This window comes from Hemicordylus capensis, chromosome 8 (assembly GCF_027244095.1).
Source record: "Hemicordylus capensis ecotype Gifberg chromosome 8, rHemCap1.1.pri, whole genome shotgun sequence".
Classification (NCBI taxonomy): Eukaryota; Metazoa; Chordata; class Lepidosauria; order Squamata; family Cordylidae; genus Hemicordylus; species Hemicordylus capensis.
In genome coordinates this window covers 7,251,804-7,271,935 of record NC_069664.1, presented here as the reverse complement: position 1 = coordinate 7,271,935, position 20,132 = coordinate 7,251,804, and the positions used below count along the sequence as shown (strand labels likewise).

The following is a 20,132-nucleotide window of genomic DNA, read 5'->3' as shown; positions in this document are numbered from 1 at the left end:
GATTCCTGCCTGCAGTCTTGGAGAAGCTGCTGCCAGTCTGTGTAGACAATACTGAGCTAGATGGACCAAGGGTCTGACTTGGTAAATGGCAGCTTCCTATGTTCCTAATGTGTTGATTCCTGTCAAGATTATTTAACTTAAGTGGCTGTCTATATTTCTGGCACAATGTGATCTTACTGTGTTATGTTTTTAATGTCGTGAGCTGATGCTGTCAGGAAGCCATACGGACATGCCTAAATAAGGTAGTAAATAAATGGTGCATGTGTTAGGGAACAGTGATAATGACAATCCTGAGTGATCCTGAGGCCCAGCCCAGGAAAGTGGTTGTCGTCCAAGGTTTAGAAAATAAGCCTGTGTGTGTTTCTTCCCCAGCTATGAGCCTCTTCCAGACGTCTCCGGCACTCCATCTGGGTCACCTTGGCAGATACAGTGGTCGGAGTCCAAAGGGCAGGCAGGACCTGGGTAGATGGTAAGGACCATCGTTTCTTCTGTGTTTGCACAAAATCCCTCCCTCCGCCTTGCTCCTCATCTTCAGATAGAAAGTAATGCCAGTTCCCAAGGAGCATTTCGTGTGTGTGTGCTTGTGTAGGAACTTGCAAACCTCCCCCCACCCCAAGTCTCTCTATTCCCCCCATCTCACCTCTTCAGAGCTCTAGGATTTCTCTTGTAAGCATTGGTGCTTGTTACTGAGCAAAAGGAATTCTGTGGCTATACCTTTGGTGCAGCGGGGAAGTAACTTGCCTAGGGAGCAAGAGGTTGCGGTTCGAATCCCCGCTGGTATGTTATAGCCAGACTAGGGGAAACACCTATATTGGGCAGCAGCAATATAGGAAGATGTTGAAAGGCATCATCTCATACTGCATGGGAGATGGCAATGGGAAATCCCTCCTGTATTCTACCAAAGACAACCACAGGGCTCTGTGGGCGCCAGGAGTCGACACCGACTCGACAGCACAACAACTTTACCTTGCATTGCACTCCGCCCACTCCACCAAGTGCTGCTCCAGGCTCTCCCATCTGTGGTGGTGTGTTGCCTTTCCCGTTTTTAGTTTCAACAGTTTGTGGTGTTGCAGGAAGGTCAGGGTGGTAGCTGAAATGTTCTTCCAGTCTTTCCATGGCCCTCAAGGCTTCTTGCACCCTCATTACATAGCCCAGTGTCCCAGGTTCCCTGAACACAACCTCCAGGGATTGGATCTGAAGCTGATATATCACTGCATATCCATTGTTGCAACTGACCTCTCGTGTTCTGCTTGTGGACTCCCTGGAAGCATCTGGCTGTTGGCTGTGGGTAACCAGGATGTAGGATTAGATGGATGTTTGGTCTGATAGGAACATAGGAAGCTGCCATGTACTGAGTCAGACCATTGGTCTATCCAGCTCAGTATTGTCTTCACAGACTGGCAGCAGCTTCTCCATGGTTGCAGGCAAGAATCTCTCTCAGCCCTATCTTGGAGATGCTGCCAGGGAGGGAACTTGGAACCTAGATGCTCTTCCCAGAGCGGCTCCATCCCCTAAGGGAAATACCTTACAGTGCTCACACTTCTAGTTTCCCATTCATATGCAGCCAGGGCGGACCCTGCTTCCAAGGGTCCAGCAAGGCAGTTATGTGTGTGTTCCATAAAATGCTGTCTGAGATGTGTACTTTCTAGTGCTCATCAGTCTGCAGCAAAGCAGAATCTAGCTTGGCTGCTTCCAGAGTGGGAGATTCCTGCCTACAGTGCAGCACTGGGGGTTGTTGGTGCAGTTCTAAGGAGGACACCATGTTGGTGTGTAGCTGCAAAAAGAAGCAAGTCTTGTGGCACCTTAAGGAAATTAAATGTTATTAAAACATTTTAAATCCTGCTGTTCCTACTGTGTTAAAACACATTTACTGTAGTAGAAGCTTTCATGGACTGCGGTCCACTTCATGCTTCTGATAAGTGGGCTGGAGTTCTCAAAACCTTGTGCTAGAGTCAATATGTCCGGCATGTGCACAAGCCTCCTTTGGGAAGTGCCGAACCGGCTCAGGCGCCTGCTGCGGAACTGGTTTGGCAGGGCGGGGAGTGGTTCCTTTAAGGAGCAGACAAGCGGGTCATTGCCTGCTCTGCTGCCACCCCGTCGCTTTTCTGGGCATGGCGCTCGCTCGAGCAAAGGCCGCACACAGCTGCGTCAGAGTTTCTTGTAGGCTGCATGCTGATGCTGTGCACAGCCTGCAGGGAATGGCACTGCAGCTTCGCGCAACCTTTGCTCGAGTGAGCGCCGTGCCCGGAAAAGTGGTGGGGTGGCAGTGGAGCAGGTGAGGGCCTGCTCCTCAACGGAACTACTCCCTGCTTGTGCCTGCACGGAGGGCTGGTGCACATTCCTAGTGCTAGTCTTTAAGGTGCCACAAGACACTACCTTGTCAGTGCAGTGGGCACTTTAGGTGGTTAGCACTGGCACTCTGATGGGAGCAGCTGGTGCGGTTTTTCGAGATGAAATGTGTAGCTGGCTGCTACATATTTCAGGCGCCATATTACGTCTTCTCAGAGTGTTTGTATCAGTTTGGCAGATCATAATTTGGATAGCCAGATTCAGTGTCCAGGCTGCCTGCTTGCCTTCTTTTAAACTGTTGCGTGATAGAACTGTGTGCTGCTAAGAACAGCAGATTGGAGGGTCTTGCATATCAGTACTGTGTGCAGTTTCATGGTTGGTTGCAGCAAAATTATCCGGTGTGTAGCCACCCTTAAAATACTGTTCTGGGTGGCAGTATCAAGGCAGTGTGCATGCACATGCATTCGGAGTGAGACCTTCCTGATTAAACCTGAGTGGGATCTAAAATTAACTCAGCAGGCATCAAAAACCATGTGAGCACACGTGCACGCCTTAGAGGGAACACTGCTGTGTACAATTCTGGTCTCATCTCAAAAAGGAACTGGAAAAGGTGCCAAAGCAGCTAACCATTGATTATGGGGCTAGAGCACTTTCCTTGCGAGGAAAGTTCTAGAGAGATTTGGGGCTTTTTAGTTTAGGGGGAAAGGCAATGAAGGGGGAGGCATGAAGAAGGTTTATAGAATCCTCACAGCATTAGAAGCAGGGGTCATCCCATGGGCAGGAAATTTAGGGTAGACAGAAGGAAGTACTTCTTCACACAGTGCATAGTCTGTGGAATTTGTTGCCACAGGTTGTGGTGATGGTCACCAGCTTGGGTGGCTTTAGAAAAAGGTTAGCCAAATTAGTGGAGGGCAAGTCTGTCAATGGCTACTAGTTGTGGTAGCTATGTGCAACCTCTAGGTTCAGGGGCAGCATGCCTCTGAATACTGGTTGCAGGGGAGCAACAGGAGAGGGGGCATGCCTCCATCTGCTACTTGTGGGCTTTGCATAGGCATCTGGTGGGCCATGGTTGAAAAGCAGGATGCTGGACTGGGCAGGCCTAAGGTCTGATCCAGCAAGATTCTTCTTATGTCCTTATCCTGCTCTTAGGGATGACTTTGATTCCAAGAAGCGGAAGCAGAAGGCTGGTGAGCCATGGGGAGTGAAGAAGCCACGGTACGAGCCCCCTCAGTACCGGGTCCAGTTGGCTTGCTATGCTGTGAACAGGTAAGAGCAAGAGAGCAAGGAGCTTCTTCCTGGGATTGTGTGCAATGGGAAGACTGGAGTGATGGGAACTTGGGCATACTCAGAAACCATCCTGAGTGCATACATGGCAGAAACAAACAACCAGCTTTGGCTCTTGGTGAATGGCAGAGCGCCTGGCGGTGTTATCAGGCAGATGCTTAGTAAATGCAATAACACTGTTTGCTTTAGACAGAGAGAACAACTAGCATCAGACCTGGTGGGTCAGTGTTGGCTTAAAGTGTGTTCATTCTATATCCAAATTAATGGACAGACTCCCTGACTGGAATCAAGGGCCATAAGACATGCCGACTGGAGCCCTGGCTTCTCTTTGAAGGGCAGAGTGTGGCTTCTGTCCACTAGCCTTGCAGAGTCTAATATTGACAGCTTCTGTCCATCTCTGTTTCTCCTCAGCCCCTTCTGTGATGCCATGGAAATCTTGAGGCGTTACGCCAGTATCCAGTTGCCCAAAGAGTTCTATGATGTTCGCCTCTCTTGGCTGGACACCTTCCCACTTGCTCAGCCACTGACTCTTCGACATCCCAGCCGGATCCAGGTGGCCAGTCCTGGTGAAGAGGTGCCTCCAGCCGACGAGGGCACCACACTGGATGCTCAACCGGAGGACGCCAACTCTGCATACAGTGCCAAGGTGAAGGAGTTGGTCCCCTGGTGGTGTAGACGAAACTAGGACTGCACTAAAGATGTAGGAGGTACAACCGGTGGTGCAGAAAGCATTGGAATGATCTTGGGCGAGGCTGGATCCTAAACGCAAGCCTTGGCTTATCTACTGGCTTTCTCCCTGGGTTGCCCTTCTAATGCTGTGCCTGCCCTATCATTCCTGAGACGACTAGTTAAGGGCTTCAGCCTGGCTTCCCTTTGCAGATAGAACAAGGGCAGTGCCAACTGGGCTGAGCACAGCACTGCACAGATTCAGCTGTGGTTTCTGTCCTGTTCTTAACCAGCTTCTTCTGCCCCTACATTGCTGGTGCCAGAACAATGGGGAACAATCTTCATTGTACCAGGGTTGTGCGTACTTGATATTAAGGAAAATCTCAATGGTAAGGGCCCTTAATTTTAAGGAAAGAGTGAGGCTTGTCCCATCCTACGGTTTTCTCTGTACATTGGTCATACCATTGGCCCGTCTGTTCCAGTATGTTCCACTCTGACTGGCAGAGGCTTTCCCAGCACTGCTACCGGAGAGCCTGGGGATGCCACCTGAGACCTTGTACCAAGCACTGGTCCCTTTCCAATGTAGGTTTTGCTGCTGTCCTCTCCGGGCATAGAAGAATTCTACCGCAATTGTTTGCTATATACTGAAGATCCCAGTGACCATAAGGAGAGTCCTGAGCACCCAACAAAGCAAATTAAGGTGAGCATCCTCAAGAGCAGGGATGTAGACTTGACCGTGTGCTTGGAATTAGGGCAGCTCAGACACCTCGGAGAAATTCCAAGACATTTCAAGAGCGAAGGAAATAAGCTGCAGTGAGAATTGTGTAAAATCAGAGTTGGAGAAGAAGTAGAATTAGGCTGGAGACTGAAAGAGTGGTTCAGGAGCCACCAGTGGTTGGTTGGTCTTGGACCGTAACAATAACTTGTTTGATTGATTTTGATTCACAAAGGATATGTTTTGTTTTCTATTGTGGGGTCTGAATTGTGGGAGCGAACCACTATCTGAGGGGCTCCCAACTTTGAGTCCCCTGGTGCTTTTGGACCACAACTCCCATCAACCTCTGCCACAGTGGTTGAAGGGGATGATGGGTGTTGTAGTTCAACATCTGTGGACTCAAGGTTGGGAGCCCCTGCTCTCTGCCATTGGGGACTGTAACAACTTTCCTCTTATCTAAGAGCTTTGATACTGATAGGAGAATAGAGTCTGTATATCAGGCAAGCCTCCCCCCTCCCGCTTCCAAGCTCTGGGTGCAGACCCAGGCAGTATGTTTCCTTACAGTTTTCTCTCTCCTTAGTTCTTGCTAGGGAAGAAAGCAGATGAAACAGTGTTGATTGGAGGGCAGTGGTCTCCATCCCTGGATGGTCGTGACCCAGCTGCAAACCCAATGGTCCTGATCCGCACAGCCATTCGCTGTGCCAAAGCACAGACTGGGTTGGACCTGAGTGCCTGCACGAAGTGGTGAGTAATCCTCTTTGGCTGATCGGCTGTGCCTTCCAAAGCAGCTACCTTTCTTGGGAGAAGAGACGTTGGAGGTGTGTGCGGCAGCTAAAAGGTTAGCACATTTATGGTGGCAGGAGCTTTCTAGAAGTAAAGCCTCCTTCATCAGACACGTGCATGATGCATTTTTATCCTGCCCTTCCTCCAAGACCCTAAGAGCAGTGTACAAGGTTCTCTCTCTCCCCTGCTCCATTTTATCCTAACCACCATTTTAACTACCCTATGGGTAGAGTAGGCTGAGTGTTTGGCCCAAGATCATCCAGTGAACTCCATGGCCAAGATTTGAACCCGGGTCTTCCAGCATTCTAACCATTTTGGGGGAGGAAAGCAGCCATATCGTGGAGATGCATTGACCTTGTATCTGTCACAAAACATGTGCTAGTCTTTAAGGTGTCACAAGACACTCTGTTGTGCATCAGGTAGCATGGCTCCCCTCTGCAAGCGGATGCTCTTGTTTAGGTATTTACCAACCTTGAATGTGGAACCTGTAGAATATAAAACCTACTGCCTTGAGGAATACAGTCTAGGCCCCAACTCTCTTATCTTGCCTGTAGACTTGGTTACATTTTCAACATATTGCTTTGACGAGACTTGGGGTAACAGTATACCTGTAGCCAACTTTGCATTGATTTGCTTGGAGTTAAGTGGGATATACTTGATAATCTCACTGACTTGCAAGGTAGATTTAATAACAAAAACAAGTGCCTGTTTTGCTGTTGGGACAGTATATTGTATAGATCAGGGGTTCTTAAGTACAAAGCCAAGGCCATTGTGGCTGGGGATGATGGGAGTTGTAGTCCAACATCTGGGGACCCAAGTTTGAGAATCCTTTATGCAGGAGCAAACTTGGCTGAAAATCTGAGCAGAGAAATGGAGTGGAAATAGGTAAGAGCATAGGAAGCTGCTTTATACTGAGTCAGACCATTGGTCTATCTAGCTCAGTATTGTCTATATAGATTGGCAGCGGCTTCTCCAAGGTTGCAGGCAGGAGTCTCTCTCATCCCTTTCTTGGAGATGCCACAGAGGGAATTTAGAACCTGCATGCAGATGCTCTTCCCAGAGCAGCTCCATCCCCTAAGGGGAATATCTTACAGTGCTCACATGTGTAGTCTCCCATTCAAATGCAACCCAGGCTGGTTCCTGCTTAGCAAAGGGACAAGTCATGCTTGTTACCACAAGACCAGCTCTCCTCCCAAAGGTGGAAAGCTGGTGGCCAAGCTGTGAACCAGAAAGTCCATGGTTTGAATCTCACCTCTTCCTAGACCTTACCATATATCCTTGGGCAAGCCAACCTCGGCTCCCCATTTGCAACATGGGGACAATGTTCTTTTGGTTTAAGGTTTGTTATCCTTAACAGATAATGTGAAGCACCTTGAACACTTGAAAGTGCTCTGCAAATGCTCACTTGTGCTACGGTCGGAGGAGATGGCCTTACTGGTGCATGTATCAAAGAAGTATTTGCAGAATAGAGGTGTGGGGAGCTCGGAACAACTACACGTGAACTGAAGACCTTTTGGGGATTTAGATCCCATTTTGCTTACACTTAGCTATCATAATTCTCCTGGGTTGGGAGACAGAAGATACTGGGGGTGGATTCATAAGGCCAAGCTATACTGACACCCACAACCTTCAGATGTTTCAGTGGAGTAGCTGCATTAGACTTCTACAGGTACCTTAGAGACTGACAGGTGTATTGTGGCATATATACTGAAGATATACTGTAAGACTGAAATGTTCCGCCAGGTGTTCGGTCGCTGAGATAGCTGGTCGTAGAGTGCTCTTGTAATCCATGGTTATTATGTCATGTGGAATGAGTATTGTATGGAGTTGGATGAGGCTATGTAAGATATATTTTTATGAAATTGTGTTGTGTATACTATTGCTTGTAAGCCGCCCTGAGTCCTATGGGAGTAGGGCGAACTAACTAAACTAAACTATATGGGCTGATGGAATGGACACTCCTCAAAAGCTTAAGCCCCAAATACATCTGCTGTTCAAGGTACCACAATATTCTTTTCCCTTTAAAACATCAGGAATGTAGTTGCACTTCCTGAGGCTGGCCACTAGGTGTCCGCCTGTTGTGAAGAGCATCATGCTTGTGAGGGAGTCAGTTTTGTGGAGCCTTATTTTCGTGCATGCTGTACCAGGAGCAGGCAGGAAATGCTTTGGTAGCCTATGGAGTGGCTAGTGCAGGGCAAGGCTTGGACCTTTAATGCACTCTCCATTAAAGTTGTGCAGTGCTGAGCTGAATTGGCACCATGCAGGACCAAAAGGGAGAACTTTCTCTTAAAGAGTTTTTCCTTTGCAGAACCAAGTTGGGGTTTTCCCTGAGGGATGCCTGGAATTCTGAGGCTAGAAAACCCAGATTATGTAACGGGATTAGTCAACATTTATTTGTCATTGGAAAGTAGGAAAAATATGCCAACTCTGGCAGATGGACAGGGGGCAATAGGTGGGTTTGGGGAGCCATACTGAATGTAAAAGCCTCCATCTCAGCCGCACAGAAAGCCTTTTAACAAAAAATGCCTCCTATTTAAAGTCTCTCCCCACTCCCACACTGCTTTTTTTTTTTTAGCAGAATTGGTGAGAACAAATATTGAACTTGCTGTTTACTCTACACATTTGGTGAGAGCTCTGCATTAAAGGCTGTATTCTGGAATTGGGGATTGTTTCTAAAACCCTTTGTGAACAAAACTGTTTCTTACATCCATGCCCTGCTTTTTGTCCCTCTTGAAGCACAAGGTGACCTGCGTGGGGTGGCCAAGAGGTCTCCCACCCCAGGCATAGTGACCATACTGCGACCTGCTTTGCTTCAGCAAGAAGATGGCATCACGTGCCTTTCAGACCATCATGCTGGGAACAGCCTCTCCTCTGCCCTCTTGCTCAGTCTGCTTCCGGGCAACTAGGGGAATCCTTCCATTGGTCCATCACTGGAGGCTGAGAGGCTGTTCCGCATATGGGAAGCACAAGTGAATAGGAAAGGGGGGAGGTTTGGAGGCTTTGGATATGGGCACCATAATCACCATGATCTGTCAGAGCAAAGGCCTGGTACAAGAAAAGTGTTTGCCCTCTGCTGTCCTAACCAAGAGCCATGTGATTCTGGTTCCTTGGAGCCTCCTGCAGATGCTTTTGCACGCGAGCACTTTGGAACCGGCTCAGGCTTCAAAGATCAGATCTCTGGCCAATCAACATTAAGAAATAAGCTGGAACTTGGAGTGCATTGGTTTGGTTGGTTGCAACATGGCTATATATAGATTCCTGGCACTGGGTAACCATGGCAACTGATCTTATTTTGCTTAAACCTAGCTGTGCATATGACTTGTTTGGGAAGCAACAGATGAGGGAAGATGGGGACTTGTGGGCCTCTGAAGCTTTGCCACCTGTTGAATTGAAGTCTTGGGGCTCCTTCTGTTGGTAGCACTAAGCAAAACCAGAGCTTTTCGGAGTGAAGTCCAGTGCTGGGTTGACTACAGCGTGGGGGCTGATGGAATGAATTTATCTTAGGAGGAAAACAAGATTATGGGGTTTTGTTGGTCAGGAATAGCAGAGAGCGGTTTTCCTTTTCTTGGGTTGGGAGTGCCAACTGGGCTGCTCTCAACTTCTCCAGTAGAAAGATCAAGTCAAGGTTAAAGGCCACCTTCACCCATTGCTTCTTTAGGTGCATGTCTAAAACAGAGCGTGAATGCACAAAACAGGTGTTTGCATACACAAATACTATACAGGCATGCGCATCAGGAACCTAAGATTAGCTGCTGTCATGTCAAATGTACATTGTCTACTAAACGTTGGTTTGCTGTCATGATTGAAGTGGCCTAAAACAGAAATGGAACAGGTTCCCTGAATATATCAAGAGACCCAAACATCTGGAAATATTATCTGTTGTAGCTCTGCTTAAAAATGGTTGGATAGTGAGTGGATATGGGGAAGAGGTGTCTTGAAAAAAGAAAAATTTCCCCACCTTAGCAAAGTAAGAAAACTTCTGTGAATACACTGAACCTGTGTTGGTCTTTCATAAAGTGTTTTATAAAACAGTAGATGGAGCAGTGTAGGCAAGAGAATCTCGGTGACCTCTGTCCCCTGTCTCTCAGCCTCACCTACCTCGCAAGGTTGCTGTGAAGACAAACAGAACTGTGTAGACTGCTCTGGGTTCCTTGGAGGTAGAGTGAGAGATAGATGTAAGCATAAACAAATATCAGGTGATTTGAGCAAGTGAACCAAGCCACAAACTTCAGGAACAGGCAAAAGGGCCCTCGGTTCGCTGCCCATTACTGGCCAGCATCCTTTGTCCTCCTTGCCCTCCACTCTCCTCGTCCCTGACAAGTCCATATGTAGCATGTTCCTTTTTCCAAAATGAAACTGCACAAACCATGCCAGTAAACTAAGCAGTTTACTTTATGCAAACCCATTATTTAGTCTGCATAGCTTAATCCCATTGCAGAAGTGTGGGCTAATTGAATTCCTAGATGCCCCTTGGTGACTTTAGGCAGGGAGCCTAATAATCCTTTATTGAGTGATCAAGGTGACACCTCTGGAAGATATTCCCCTCAGGGGATGGGGCCGCTCTGGGAAGAACACCTGCCTGCTTGCATGCAGAAGGGTTCGAGTTCCTTCCCTGGCAGCATCTCCAGGATAGGGCTGAGAGAGACTTCTGCCTACAACCCTGGAGAAGCCGCCACTAGTCTGAGTAGACAATCCTGACTGGGTAGAAGGCAGCTTCCTCTGTTCCTGTCTTCAGAAAGGGTTCTTCTTGGAGGTTCTGTCAATAGCTTTTCATTTGCCCTCCTCTTCTCTAGTGGAAGTCCTGCATGCCTTTGCCATTTCGCTTGGTGAAAGCAGCTGAGCAAGAGCTCCATGCAGTTCCACGCTCACAAAGGATTATATTGCGGGAGAACTGTCCTACCTAGGCAAATGCCTCCCCAAATTTTGCAACTGGACTAGGAAGCCATCTGTTCTTTCTTATCGGGACTGGTTATGATGGATTCAATCCTGAAAGGGGTGTAGTGTCAGCAGCCAAGAAAAGAAGGTGCATTTGCAGAACCCTGCTTAGAACTCCCAAGAGAGGAGAGCTGGTCTTGTGGTAGCAAGCATGACTGGTCCCCTTAGCTAAGCAGGGGCTGCCCTGGTTGCATATGAATGGGAGACTAGAAGTGTGAGCACTGGAAGATCTTCCCCTCAGGGGATGGAGCCGCTCTGAGAAGAGGAGAAGGTTCCAAGTTCCCTCCCTGGCAGCATCTCCAAGATAGGGCTGAGAGAGACTCCTGCCTGCAACCTTGGAGAAGCTGCTGCCAGTCTAGGTAGACAATACTGAGCTAGATGGACTAAGGGTCTGACTCAGTATATGGCAGCTTCCTATGTTTGTAAGTAAGTCTGCCGAGGGTCCTCTTTGCATCTTGCTGCCTAACATTTCCTCTCCGCTTCTTGTACTTCAGGTTCCGGTTTGCCGAGTTCAGATATCTGTGTGAGGGCAGCCCTTCTCATCCAGAACAGACAGTGGTCTTCCTGCCAGATGTTTGGAGCTGCATGCCGTCTCTTGAGGAGTGGGAAGCCTTGTGCAAGCAGAAAGCTGAAAAGGTTCCACTGCCATTGGAAGAGAAAGCTGAGGTGGTGAGGACGGTTTGGGGTTGGCGGAAGTGAACCTGAGTGGGAAAGGAACAAATGTACTTGGAGAGAGCACCAGTGTGACTAGAAGCGAGGGGGCCTTAACTCCGACCCCATCACTTCCCAGAGGTGTTTTTATCCACTTGATACAGAAGGATTCTGGGACATGTTGGCATGCTTCTCCCTTGCTTTATGGGGTTATCCCACCAGTTTGTGTGAAGTTGGCTTGGGGTCTTGCAGGCTGCGTGTCCTTGTTGGTCTGAAGGCAGATTAGACGGCCACCTTACTGAAGCTAAGCAGGCCTGTGCCTGGTTGGGAGACCAGCTGGGAGCCCATAAATGCCAAGGAGAGTTTCATTGGAGAAGTTGGGATAGAAATGTAATAAGTCAGCTGATGCTCGGCTTTAGGCTCATCAGTGCACACTTGGGCACAGAGAGAGGTTGCAGCCTCTGGTGCTTCTTGAAATGTGTATTCTTCTAAACAGGAAGAGGACGCTGAACAGGCCTCTGAGCAGGAGATGGAGGCCAGTGAACAGGAAGCAGACTCCACCGGATCTGCCCCTGAGCCAGCTCTTGAGGCCTCTGCAGCTGAACCGGAGACCCCGACACCCCGCTTGGAACCTGCCATCATTGCTCACCCCCAGCCAGCCCTGCAGGGTGGGCAGCCCAGCTGCACCAACCTCTCCCTTGGCACTCTGCTGGAGTACAGGCGGCAGCGAGAGAAGCTCTCCTTTGAGGTAACCCTGATTTCCCCAGGATGGGGCTCATCAGTGGAGATTGGTGGGCAGAGGCTGCCCTGCCTGCTTTTGTGCAGCTGAGTGGAGAGATGGGCCTCTTAAGTTCGGTGAGGGTAGATGGTGAGCAAGCGGCAGAGCACTCATGGCCAACCCAGCTCAGGAGCCTCTCGTGGCTCTTGACGTTCACGAAAACTTCTAAAGGTGTTTGGGGCTTCCATCTGCCGCCTCTGCCTTTTCCCCTTGCAGCTACACCTCGAGAGCGGTTGGGAGGAGGGGATGTCCGCAGTGTGATCTTGGGGGCCATAAAGCAATATGTCCCATGGTGGGGGAGCCTTTTAGAGGGTGAGCCCTTTGGGGACAGGGAACGACCTTATTTGTTTCCCCCTGTGAACCGCTTTGAGGACTTGGTTGAAAAACAATATATAAATATTCATCTTGGTATCTCTGCAGTTGGATGAAGCAGGGGGGAAAGCAGAGGCTTTGTGAAGAGAGGCACACTGTTGTGTAGTTTGCTGCACTTGGCCTAATGGAGTCTTTCATCTGTGATGCCTTTTGCTTTAAGAGTTCTGCATACACATACTGTTCCGTAGTGAATTCCGTGTGTTCTGGTGGCTGATGTAGGCCTCCAGATCTTTCCTTTGCCTCCTGCTTACTAGGGATGTGCCCGAACAGGTTTGGAGGCCCTTTTACAGACCTCTGAACCAGTTTGAAAGTCCGGCAGTTCAGCCGATTCAAAGGGGGTGGTGGTGGTGGTGGTTAGCTTTAAGGACCAGGGAGGGTGCCCCCCCCCGTGTTTCCTCCACTGGCACTGTGTTAAAAAATGGTCTTGCGGGGCTGCAGAGTACCTCCTTGACGCCCCGGTGCCTGTTGGACTGCAAGTACCCCCAGAAGTACCAAGTGCGCGTGCATGCGTGCGTACCAGGTACCTCCGGGGGTACTTCTGGCCCAACATGCACCGGGGTGGCAAGGAGGTACACTGCTGCCCTGTGTGACCAGTTCTTCACACAGCGCTGGCGGGGAGGGGGAGCACCCTCCCCAGCCCTTTGAACCGGCAGTTGCTGGTTCCGGGCCCATCGCTACTGCTCACTGCTCTCCCCCTTGCTTTCTCCACAGGTGGCAGTGGTGGCAGAGTTCTTCCAGGAGATGCTTCAGCGGGATTTTGGCTTCAAGCTCTACAAGGCATTGATGGCCCTACCGGAGAAGGAGGAACCGTTGGAGGCAAAGCACCCCGAAGCGGAGAAAGCCGCTGAACTGGAGAAGGAGGAAGAGAGTGAGATGAAAGAAGAGTCTCCCAGGAGTCTAGGGACAGAAGAGACACCTGCCAATAACCAGGAGGAAGTGCAGGTGGGTCTACAGGCTTCCCAGGCGATTGGCAGGTTTGACAAGTGGCCTTGGTTGAGTGGGGGCTGCCTGCTGGTGGAGGTGGAGCTCCTCAGGCTGGGGCTGAGCACTCCCTGTGGCTTCCCAAGGCAGAGAGACTGATGTGCAAGGGGGTGCATGTGCCACTGTTTGCAGGATAGCAGAAAACACACAGCATGTCCAGCTGGGTGCAGAAAGCTCGTGGCTTTCATTTAAAACCACAAAGAAAGAATCCGAGTTTTCCCATCCTGTGGCTGGCTTGAGATTTCAGCAGGCAGTGCCCACGTTCTGTCAAAGCATATCCTCACAAAGGGACGACTGAATGCCGTAACGGGCAAAACCGGAACAGGCTATGCAGCTAATAAATATTGCACATCAAATCATGCAAAACAAGACACTTGCAAAGGTTGCAGAATCTGGATTGCTTGGGGATATATTCCTTTATTTGTACTCATGTGAAGTGCCCAGTCCTCTTCATGTGCTTTTTTGCTCTCGTAGAAACAGGAGGAGAAGCCAGCAGGTCACGATGGGGCCAACACAGCTAAGGACGAGAAGGCTAGTGGGAACGTCAAAGCAGACCCCAAGGACTCTACAGATGAGCTCTGTGACCTGAGCCTGGAGGATGACCTGCTGCTGCTGAGAGAGGATGAGGAGGAGGATTTTGGTAGGTACTCTGTGAAATGCAGCAGTCGTATAGGGAAGCATGCAAGGTTATGGGATGCCCCCCCACCCCCCGATTTAAGGTGGAATGGGGAGAAGCCATAATGCTGCCTGCAGACACCCATATTCATTTAATCACAGGAAAAACGAAAGGTGAAAAGAGCACATCCGGTGACTCTCCTTAGCCCTAACAGGGAAGATCAGGACTCCTGGGTTCCCTTCCCTTGCTCACGGTCTGTCCTGAGGCAAGCCAGTACCCTATAATTCCCCCGTCTCCATACTGAGTTTATTGCAACCCTGCAGATGGTTGTACGAGGGGCAGTTTTATGCCAGCAGCTGAAGCAGGTCTGGTCTGCCTTGTCCACAGGTGTCAAGTTAGAAGATGCTGAAGTGCGATCGGTTGCTTCAAACCAATCAGAGATGGAGTTCTCCTCGCTTCATGATGTGGTCAGTGATCTAGTTTGCTTCAGGCACTTCAAGCTATAGGCTCTGTCTTGCTCCAGGTTGGGTTCTTGAAAATTAATATCCCACTACTGTGGGGTTGCCACTAATTCAGTGATCCAGTCCAATTCAGGCAGGAAAAACAGCACTTTTGAGTGTTTAATAAATACTCCGCATAGCAAATTGTTTAACCCAGACTCCCATTTTACCATCCAGCAAACTTACATGGATGTACTTGGAATGATTGGCTGTGATTAAAGACACATTTTTGATGAACATTAGAATTATGTCTGTCAAGCTGTTTGTCAGCTGTGGTCGGGACACGCTGCATGAAGGCAACCATATCCCCGAGCATCAGAATTCCCAGCCAGTAAGTTCTGGTTCCTAAGAAGAAGGTGGCCCTCTTGCCTCCAGGTCTGACTTCATACCCATAGGAACATAAGAAGCTGCCATATACTGAGTCAGACCATTGGTCTATCTAGCTCAGTATTGTCTTCACAGACTGGCAGCAGCTTCTCCAAGGTTGCAGACAGGAATCTCTCTAAACCCATGTGGTTTAGAAATGAATCGTGGTCTGTAAATTGAAGGGTTGGGTTTGTGGGATTCTATAGGAGCCAAGTTTTGCATTAGATTCATATTCCATTCTCTGCAGCAAGATTGCATCCATGTAGATTTCTGTTCCACATGATCCCAGGACGTTGTTGTGTCTGTTCCCCCCTCCCCAGTGGGGGAGAGTTCTCAGGGTTGGGGGTATTGACTGAGAGGTCCTAGCTTCCTGCCTACCAATTCTAGATTAGCCTCTGCTGTCCCCGCACCTGTCACCCTATGACTACTCAGAAAACATTCCACTCTAGCTTTCCCCACGCTAGTGTCTGATGCACAGTTTGCCCTTGAGTACAGAGTAGGATACCCCACTCAGGGAGCTGACCTCTGGGAGCTGATCCCTGTCCTGAATTAGCAGAGGCCCCCTCCCCCCCCCCCCCGGCAATCTCAGCAGTGTGCTTGGAGCCTGTTCTGGAGACGCAGCTGATGCCTGTTTCTAGGGCTCAGCTGGCGGTGGGGAAGGGGACACCCCTTTCAAGGCCAGGGCACAGTGAAAGGACATTGGCTGTGTCTGCATCAAGGTATGGGAGAGTCCATGCAGGGTAAAGGGAGTGTCAGCTTGACGGTCTGAGCAGTGTGTGTGTTTCCCTTCCCAGCCCAGAGAGCTGGACCCAAGCGCTGTGTTGCCACTGGATGCCCTTCTTGCCTTTGTTTACTTTGACTTGAATTTCTGCGGCTACCTGCACCGGAGGGATATGGAGAAAGTCCTCCTCACCTTGGGCCTGCACCTCTGCAAAGAGCAGGTGAGCACCAGCCCGGTTTGTCCCCTGCTTGGTGGATAGCGCTGCGGAGGGCGCAAGGCTCTGTCGGTGGCCTTTCCCAGTGCTGTTCATGGAGGGGGATATCTCATCTGGTGGCAGGTGAAGCGCCTGGTGAACAGGGTGGTGACGCAGTTCGTGTGCCGCTACCGCAGCCTACGCTACAGCCGGCAGGAAGGGACTGAGCCAGGCCCTAATGAGGAACCGCTCGGTAGGTGCCAAATATGGGGCGAGGGAGCATTTGGTGGCGAAGAGACGGGCAGAGCCTTTGCGTTTCCCGCTTGAACTCCAACTCCAGGGCTGGGTCATGGATGCAACTCCGTGGTTGGCCTCCTGCCCCTGGGCCCGCAGTTTCCAGGCTGCTTGAGTTAGTGATCAGCTAGTTACATGGGGAGCAGTTCCGGCCCTCTTCTCCCCTTTCCCTGCTCATATATTCCTCTGTGAACTTGGCAGCTCCGGGTACCCACTGCCCATCCAAAGAGTAGCAGGAGGGTTTTAAGAAGGCTCCCCCTACCCTGCAGTGAAACCCCAAGCTGAGCTGTCTGAGAAGTGGGCCTGGCTTCCCTTTGGGATGCTGGCACTCTGTATGCAGCAGGAGGAGGAGGAGAGGGCTTCTTCCCACCCAGGAACAGGAGTGGCTGGAACCTGTTCTGCAGTGCAGCTGTTTGAACCCTTTTGCTGCCCGCTCCCTGCTTCTGGGTTGCTCTACTCCGGAGGCAAGCAATGCTCATGACTTCTTGTTCTTGCAGGCAACCTGGCTTTGTTGCACTCGTCCGCCTCCCTTCCCAAGGCTCCTGCCAAGCCTACCCTAGAAACTCAGCCTGGCAGCCTGGTTATGTTCAACGGGGCTGCCCTCAACGTGGGCAAGCTGCTGGAGAAGGCAGAACAGACGGAAAACAGCCGCCTCTATTTGGAGAACAAAATCCACACCCTGGAGCTCAAGTTGGGTGAGCAGCATGTGGCCAGGTCTTGCCCTGTCCTGCTGAAGAATGGCCCCACCCGCCACGCGGCTGCACCGTCTCCCCAAGAAGCGCGGTGCCTTCCTTGCCTGAGAGTAGCCTCTGCCTCGGCCTCTTACACCTGTTGAGCAAATCATGGGATGCCCCTTTAAGAACACTCCTGCATCCACAACCGTCCAAACTGGGCTTTGCAGAAGCCCAAATTCTTGGACCAGCATGTATGGATTAGACCAAGAGTTTGGATGCTGTAGCTGAGCTGGCACCAAATGCTCTGACTAGTAGAACTCTTGGGGTTGCTGGGGGATTGAAGTGACCCAAAGACCAGGACTCCCTCCCTGCTCTTGCCTGCTGCCAGGAAATTGAGCTGGAGGCAGCCAGCAGGCCTATTGGGGTTTCCTAATAGCAGGTGGGTGGGAGGGACCCTACATTGTTGTCGCCATATGGATTCTGCAAACACATTTGATTGCAGAGTTGCTAGAGCCACAGGGCAATAGTCTGTGTAGCCCTGTGCAAATCTCTCCCCGCCCTTCAGCCTTTTGGAGGGACTGACTCTCCACCCTTTCCCCAAGTTGCGTGCTGTACGGATTTAGGACAGTGATGGCTGCTCTTCCATTTCCTGGCTGGGAGATGCTTCTCTCTCTCTGCCCTACTCTGATCTCAGCCCATTGGTTTGTTGCCTGGAAATTGAATTTTGTTGTATTGTGTTTACAGAAGAGACGCAAAACCGCTTCTTATCGACAGAGGCTTCCAACAAGGTCCTGGCAGCGGAGGTGCAGGAATTACAGAAGCGTCTCGGTGAGATGGAGGAACAGTCTAAAGCGGCGGAGAGGCAAAAATCCCAGTTCCAGAGGCTGCTGCAGGAGAATAAGAAGCGCCTGGTTCCGCTGCAGCTGGAAATCCAGAAGATTGTTGAGAAGGTAGGCCGTCTGTCACCCAGATGAAGCTGGGAGCGTCTTTTAGTCCGGACAGAGTCTTTGTGGCCTGGTGTCACCGTGACTTTTCTGGGCAGTTTCCCCTGCAGTTCCAGAAGCACTGTGCTCTGGTGACCCTGAGTCTACGAGATGCTGTGTAGGCTGCCCGGCACTGTAGTGGTGGGGCCGTGTCTGGCAACATCTAATGAGGGAGCACATCCATGGTCGGCGTTGGGCAGAACATTCTCTGTCTTTATTCGGGCATTTGTGTCTTTGTTTGTTTATGGCAATGCTTTTGTCTCAAGTGCTGGGAAAACGTTGCCTCATGCTATGTATAGTTACTCTGCAGCTTTTCCCACTAAGCAAGACTAGTTAGTGTGTCTTGGAGTACAGCCTTTTTGTGAAATACTGAGGCATCGCAAAGGGGAGCTTGCCTCCTTGGAGTGAGACCCTCAAGTTTCCGCTCAGTCACTTCCTGAGCAATCAAGCCCTCCTGCCGGGTAGAAGCCATTTTTTCTGTCCACAGACTCAGTCCTGTAGTGGAGACGCACGCTGGGGGCCTTGTCCCCCTTCCCCCTGCCTCCCTCCCCTCACTGTCTATCGCAGCAGCCCTTGCCAAAACACTGGGCTAGGTGCATTTTAGAAATAGTCGTCGTATATAAAATCTGTTTGGATTGTTCTAAGGGTAGAACTAGATTTTTGTTTTGACTGAATCTTGACAAAAATAGGAGGCCTTGGTTTGCAAACGCGTGTCGAATGTTGCTAGGGTTGACGCATGAGCCCAGTGCCTCATCAAGCCTGTCCAAGCTTGATCATATGAATGTTCAGCTAACCAGTTGAGTGGCGTTCTGCCCTCTCTCCAAAAAAGCATCTTTGCTTGGGTGGATACAAAGGGCTCTCCCCCCACACGGAGGGGTTCCTGGGCCTGTACCCCTTCAGACTGAGGCGGAGGGAACCAGCTCTTTGAATACTCCTCTGTGCTGCAAACATGCAGACTGCCTGCCTGTCCACACAGAAAAGCAGCAAGTTGACGGCTGTGCTTCCTTCCCTTTATCTCTTTCAGACCAATAACTGCTTAGAAAAGAAGGAACCAACACCGACGGCAGCTTCCAGCAACTGACATTCCTTGGAGAGGCAGCTCAGCAGGGAAGATCAGTACCCTGGTGTGGTATTTTGGGCTGTGGGTTAGCGGTTGGGGTGACCTTTGGCTGCCCCATGAAAGGCCGGAGCTGGTTTTCATCCTAAACCACCACCTCAGGTTTGGGGAAAGGGCCACCTAGTCTAAGCATGGCTGGGATCTGCAGTTCATAACGCTGGAGCCACCATTATTGTTTAAAGGATTCCCATTAGGTAGGAGTTTTGATGGTCTATTGTGTGAGTGGAGAAGCTGCAGCCCAGGTAGTTTCAGGCTGCCTGCAAGCAGCGCGTGTCTGCAGGGAAGTTCCTCCCAGTGCTCAACCCGATGCAGTTAGAAACGGAGCGCAGGTGCCCCACGGCTCCGAGGGACAGGGCATGGCTAGCCTCTTTGTGCTGCATGGAGACCCCCCCCAACCCCCCCCCCACGCTTTTGCTCAAGGAGGTGGTGTTCGGCTGCTTCTTGGCTAAAAGGTGCTTTGGGAAAGGCACAACGGAGTGGTCAGAACTGGCAGGATTTTAAACCAACGGTGGAAGCAGCGCAGCCGATTCTCCCCCCACCCCCCATGGCTGATCCATTCAGTGCTGCAGGCTAGTTAGTGGCTCTTGCTGGTGTTGCGAGGCACTGACGGGGGGGCTGGCTGCTGTGGTGGGAGTTCAGCCCCTCACCCATTCAGCACAGTGCATTGGTGGGTCCTTTGACTGCTTCCAGGCCAGTCATTGGCCCTCTGCAGCTTCACACCCCAAGCAGCCTGCTAGGTCTACACCAGCCTTCACGCGCAAGTGATGTTCTTGGTCACCAGGACTGGGCTTAAGGCCTCAGACGTGGTAGGAGGTGGGCTGCAGTGCGGTCAATGTGGGCTTTGGGGGAGGAGCAGATTTCAGGAGGGCTGCGGTAGGGAACCCTTTGGGTCCCTGTGGTCGTCTCGAGCAGAGTGGCTGGGCCTGCCAGAGACGCCCGCAGGAGGCGCCGACTGTCTCTGCTCTGGCCACCTGCTCCCCCATCCTCACAGGCGGTCTGTCACTTCTGGATGTGTTGCTTTTAGTCTGTAAACGTGGTAACAACTTGTATTTAACTGGCCAAGGTCCCTTTTATAAAAGTCTCTTCCTCACTTGGAGGTCTGCGAGTCCTCATTTCCCATTAGCTCTCTCTCTCATTGAGCTTGGCCTTGAACTACTTTTTTGAATGACTCCAAATGGTCTGTGGGTGCTGAAGTGGCCATTCAGGTGCTGCTT

General features: G+C 50.6%; 1 protein-coding gene across 4 annotated transcripts in view; it reads left to right on the top strand.

The window, feature by feature from the left end:
* The window catches only part of CCAR2 (cell cycle and apoptosis regulator 2), a 28,456-nt gene extending 8,448 nt beyond the window's left edge, over positions 1 to 20,008 (top strand). For 3 of the 4 annotated variants that reach the window (XM_053269463.1, XM_053269464.1, XM_053269465.1), the window contains exons 7-21: positions 373 to 469; positions 3,439 to 3,555; positions 3,985 to 4,219; positions 4,826 to 4,939; positions 5,535 to 5,698; positions 11,167 to 11,341; positions 11,820 to 12,071; positions 13,185 to 13,415; positions 13,929 to 14,094; positions 14,458 to 14,537; positions 15,731 to 15,877; positions 15,995 to 16,103; positions 16,642 to 16,839; positions 17,563 to 17,768; positions 18,826 to 20,008. In XM_053269463.1, coding sequence (XP_053125438.1) covers positions 373 to 469; positions 3,439 to 3,555; positions 3,985 to 4,219; positions 4,826 to 4,939; positions 5,535 to 5,698; positions 11,167 to 11,341; positions 11,820 to 12,071; positions 13,185 to 13,415; positions 13,929 to 14,094; positions 14,458 to 14,537; positions 15,731 to 15,877; positions 15,995 to 16,103; positions 16,642 to 16,839; positions 17,563 to 17,768; positions 18,826 to 18,882 — 2,348 coding nt within the window. In that variant the 3' untranslated portion in view covers positions 18,883 to 20,008. The remainder of the gene's footprint in view (positions 1 to 372; positions 470 to 3,438; positions 3,556 to 3,984; positions 4,220 to 4,825; positions 4,940 to 5,534; positions 5,699 to 11,166; positions 11,342 to 11,819; positions 12,072 to 13,184; positions 13,416 to 13,928; positions 14,095 to 14,457; positions 14,538 to 15,730; positions 15,878 to 15,994; positions 16,104 to 16,641; positions 16,840 to 17,562; positions 17,769 to 18,825) is intronic. The other variant, XM_053269466.1, reaches the window with a different exon arrangement.
* The last annotated feature ends 124 nt before the right edge of the window (positions 20,009 to 20,132 follow it).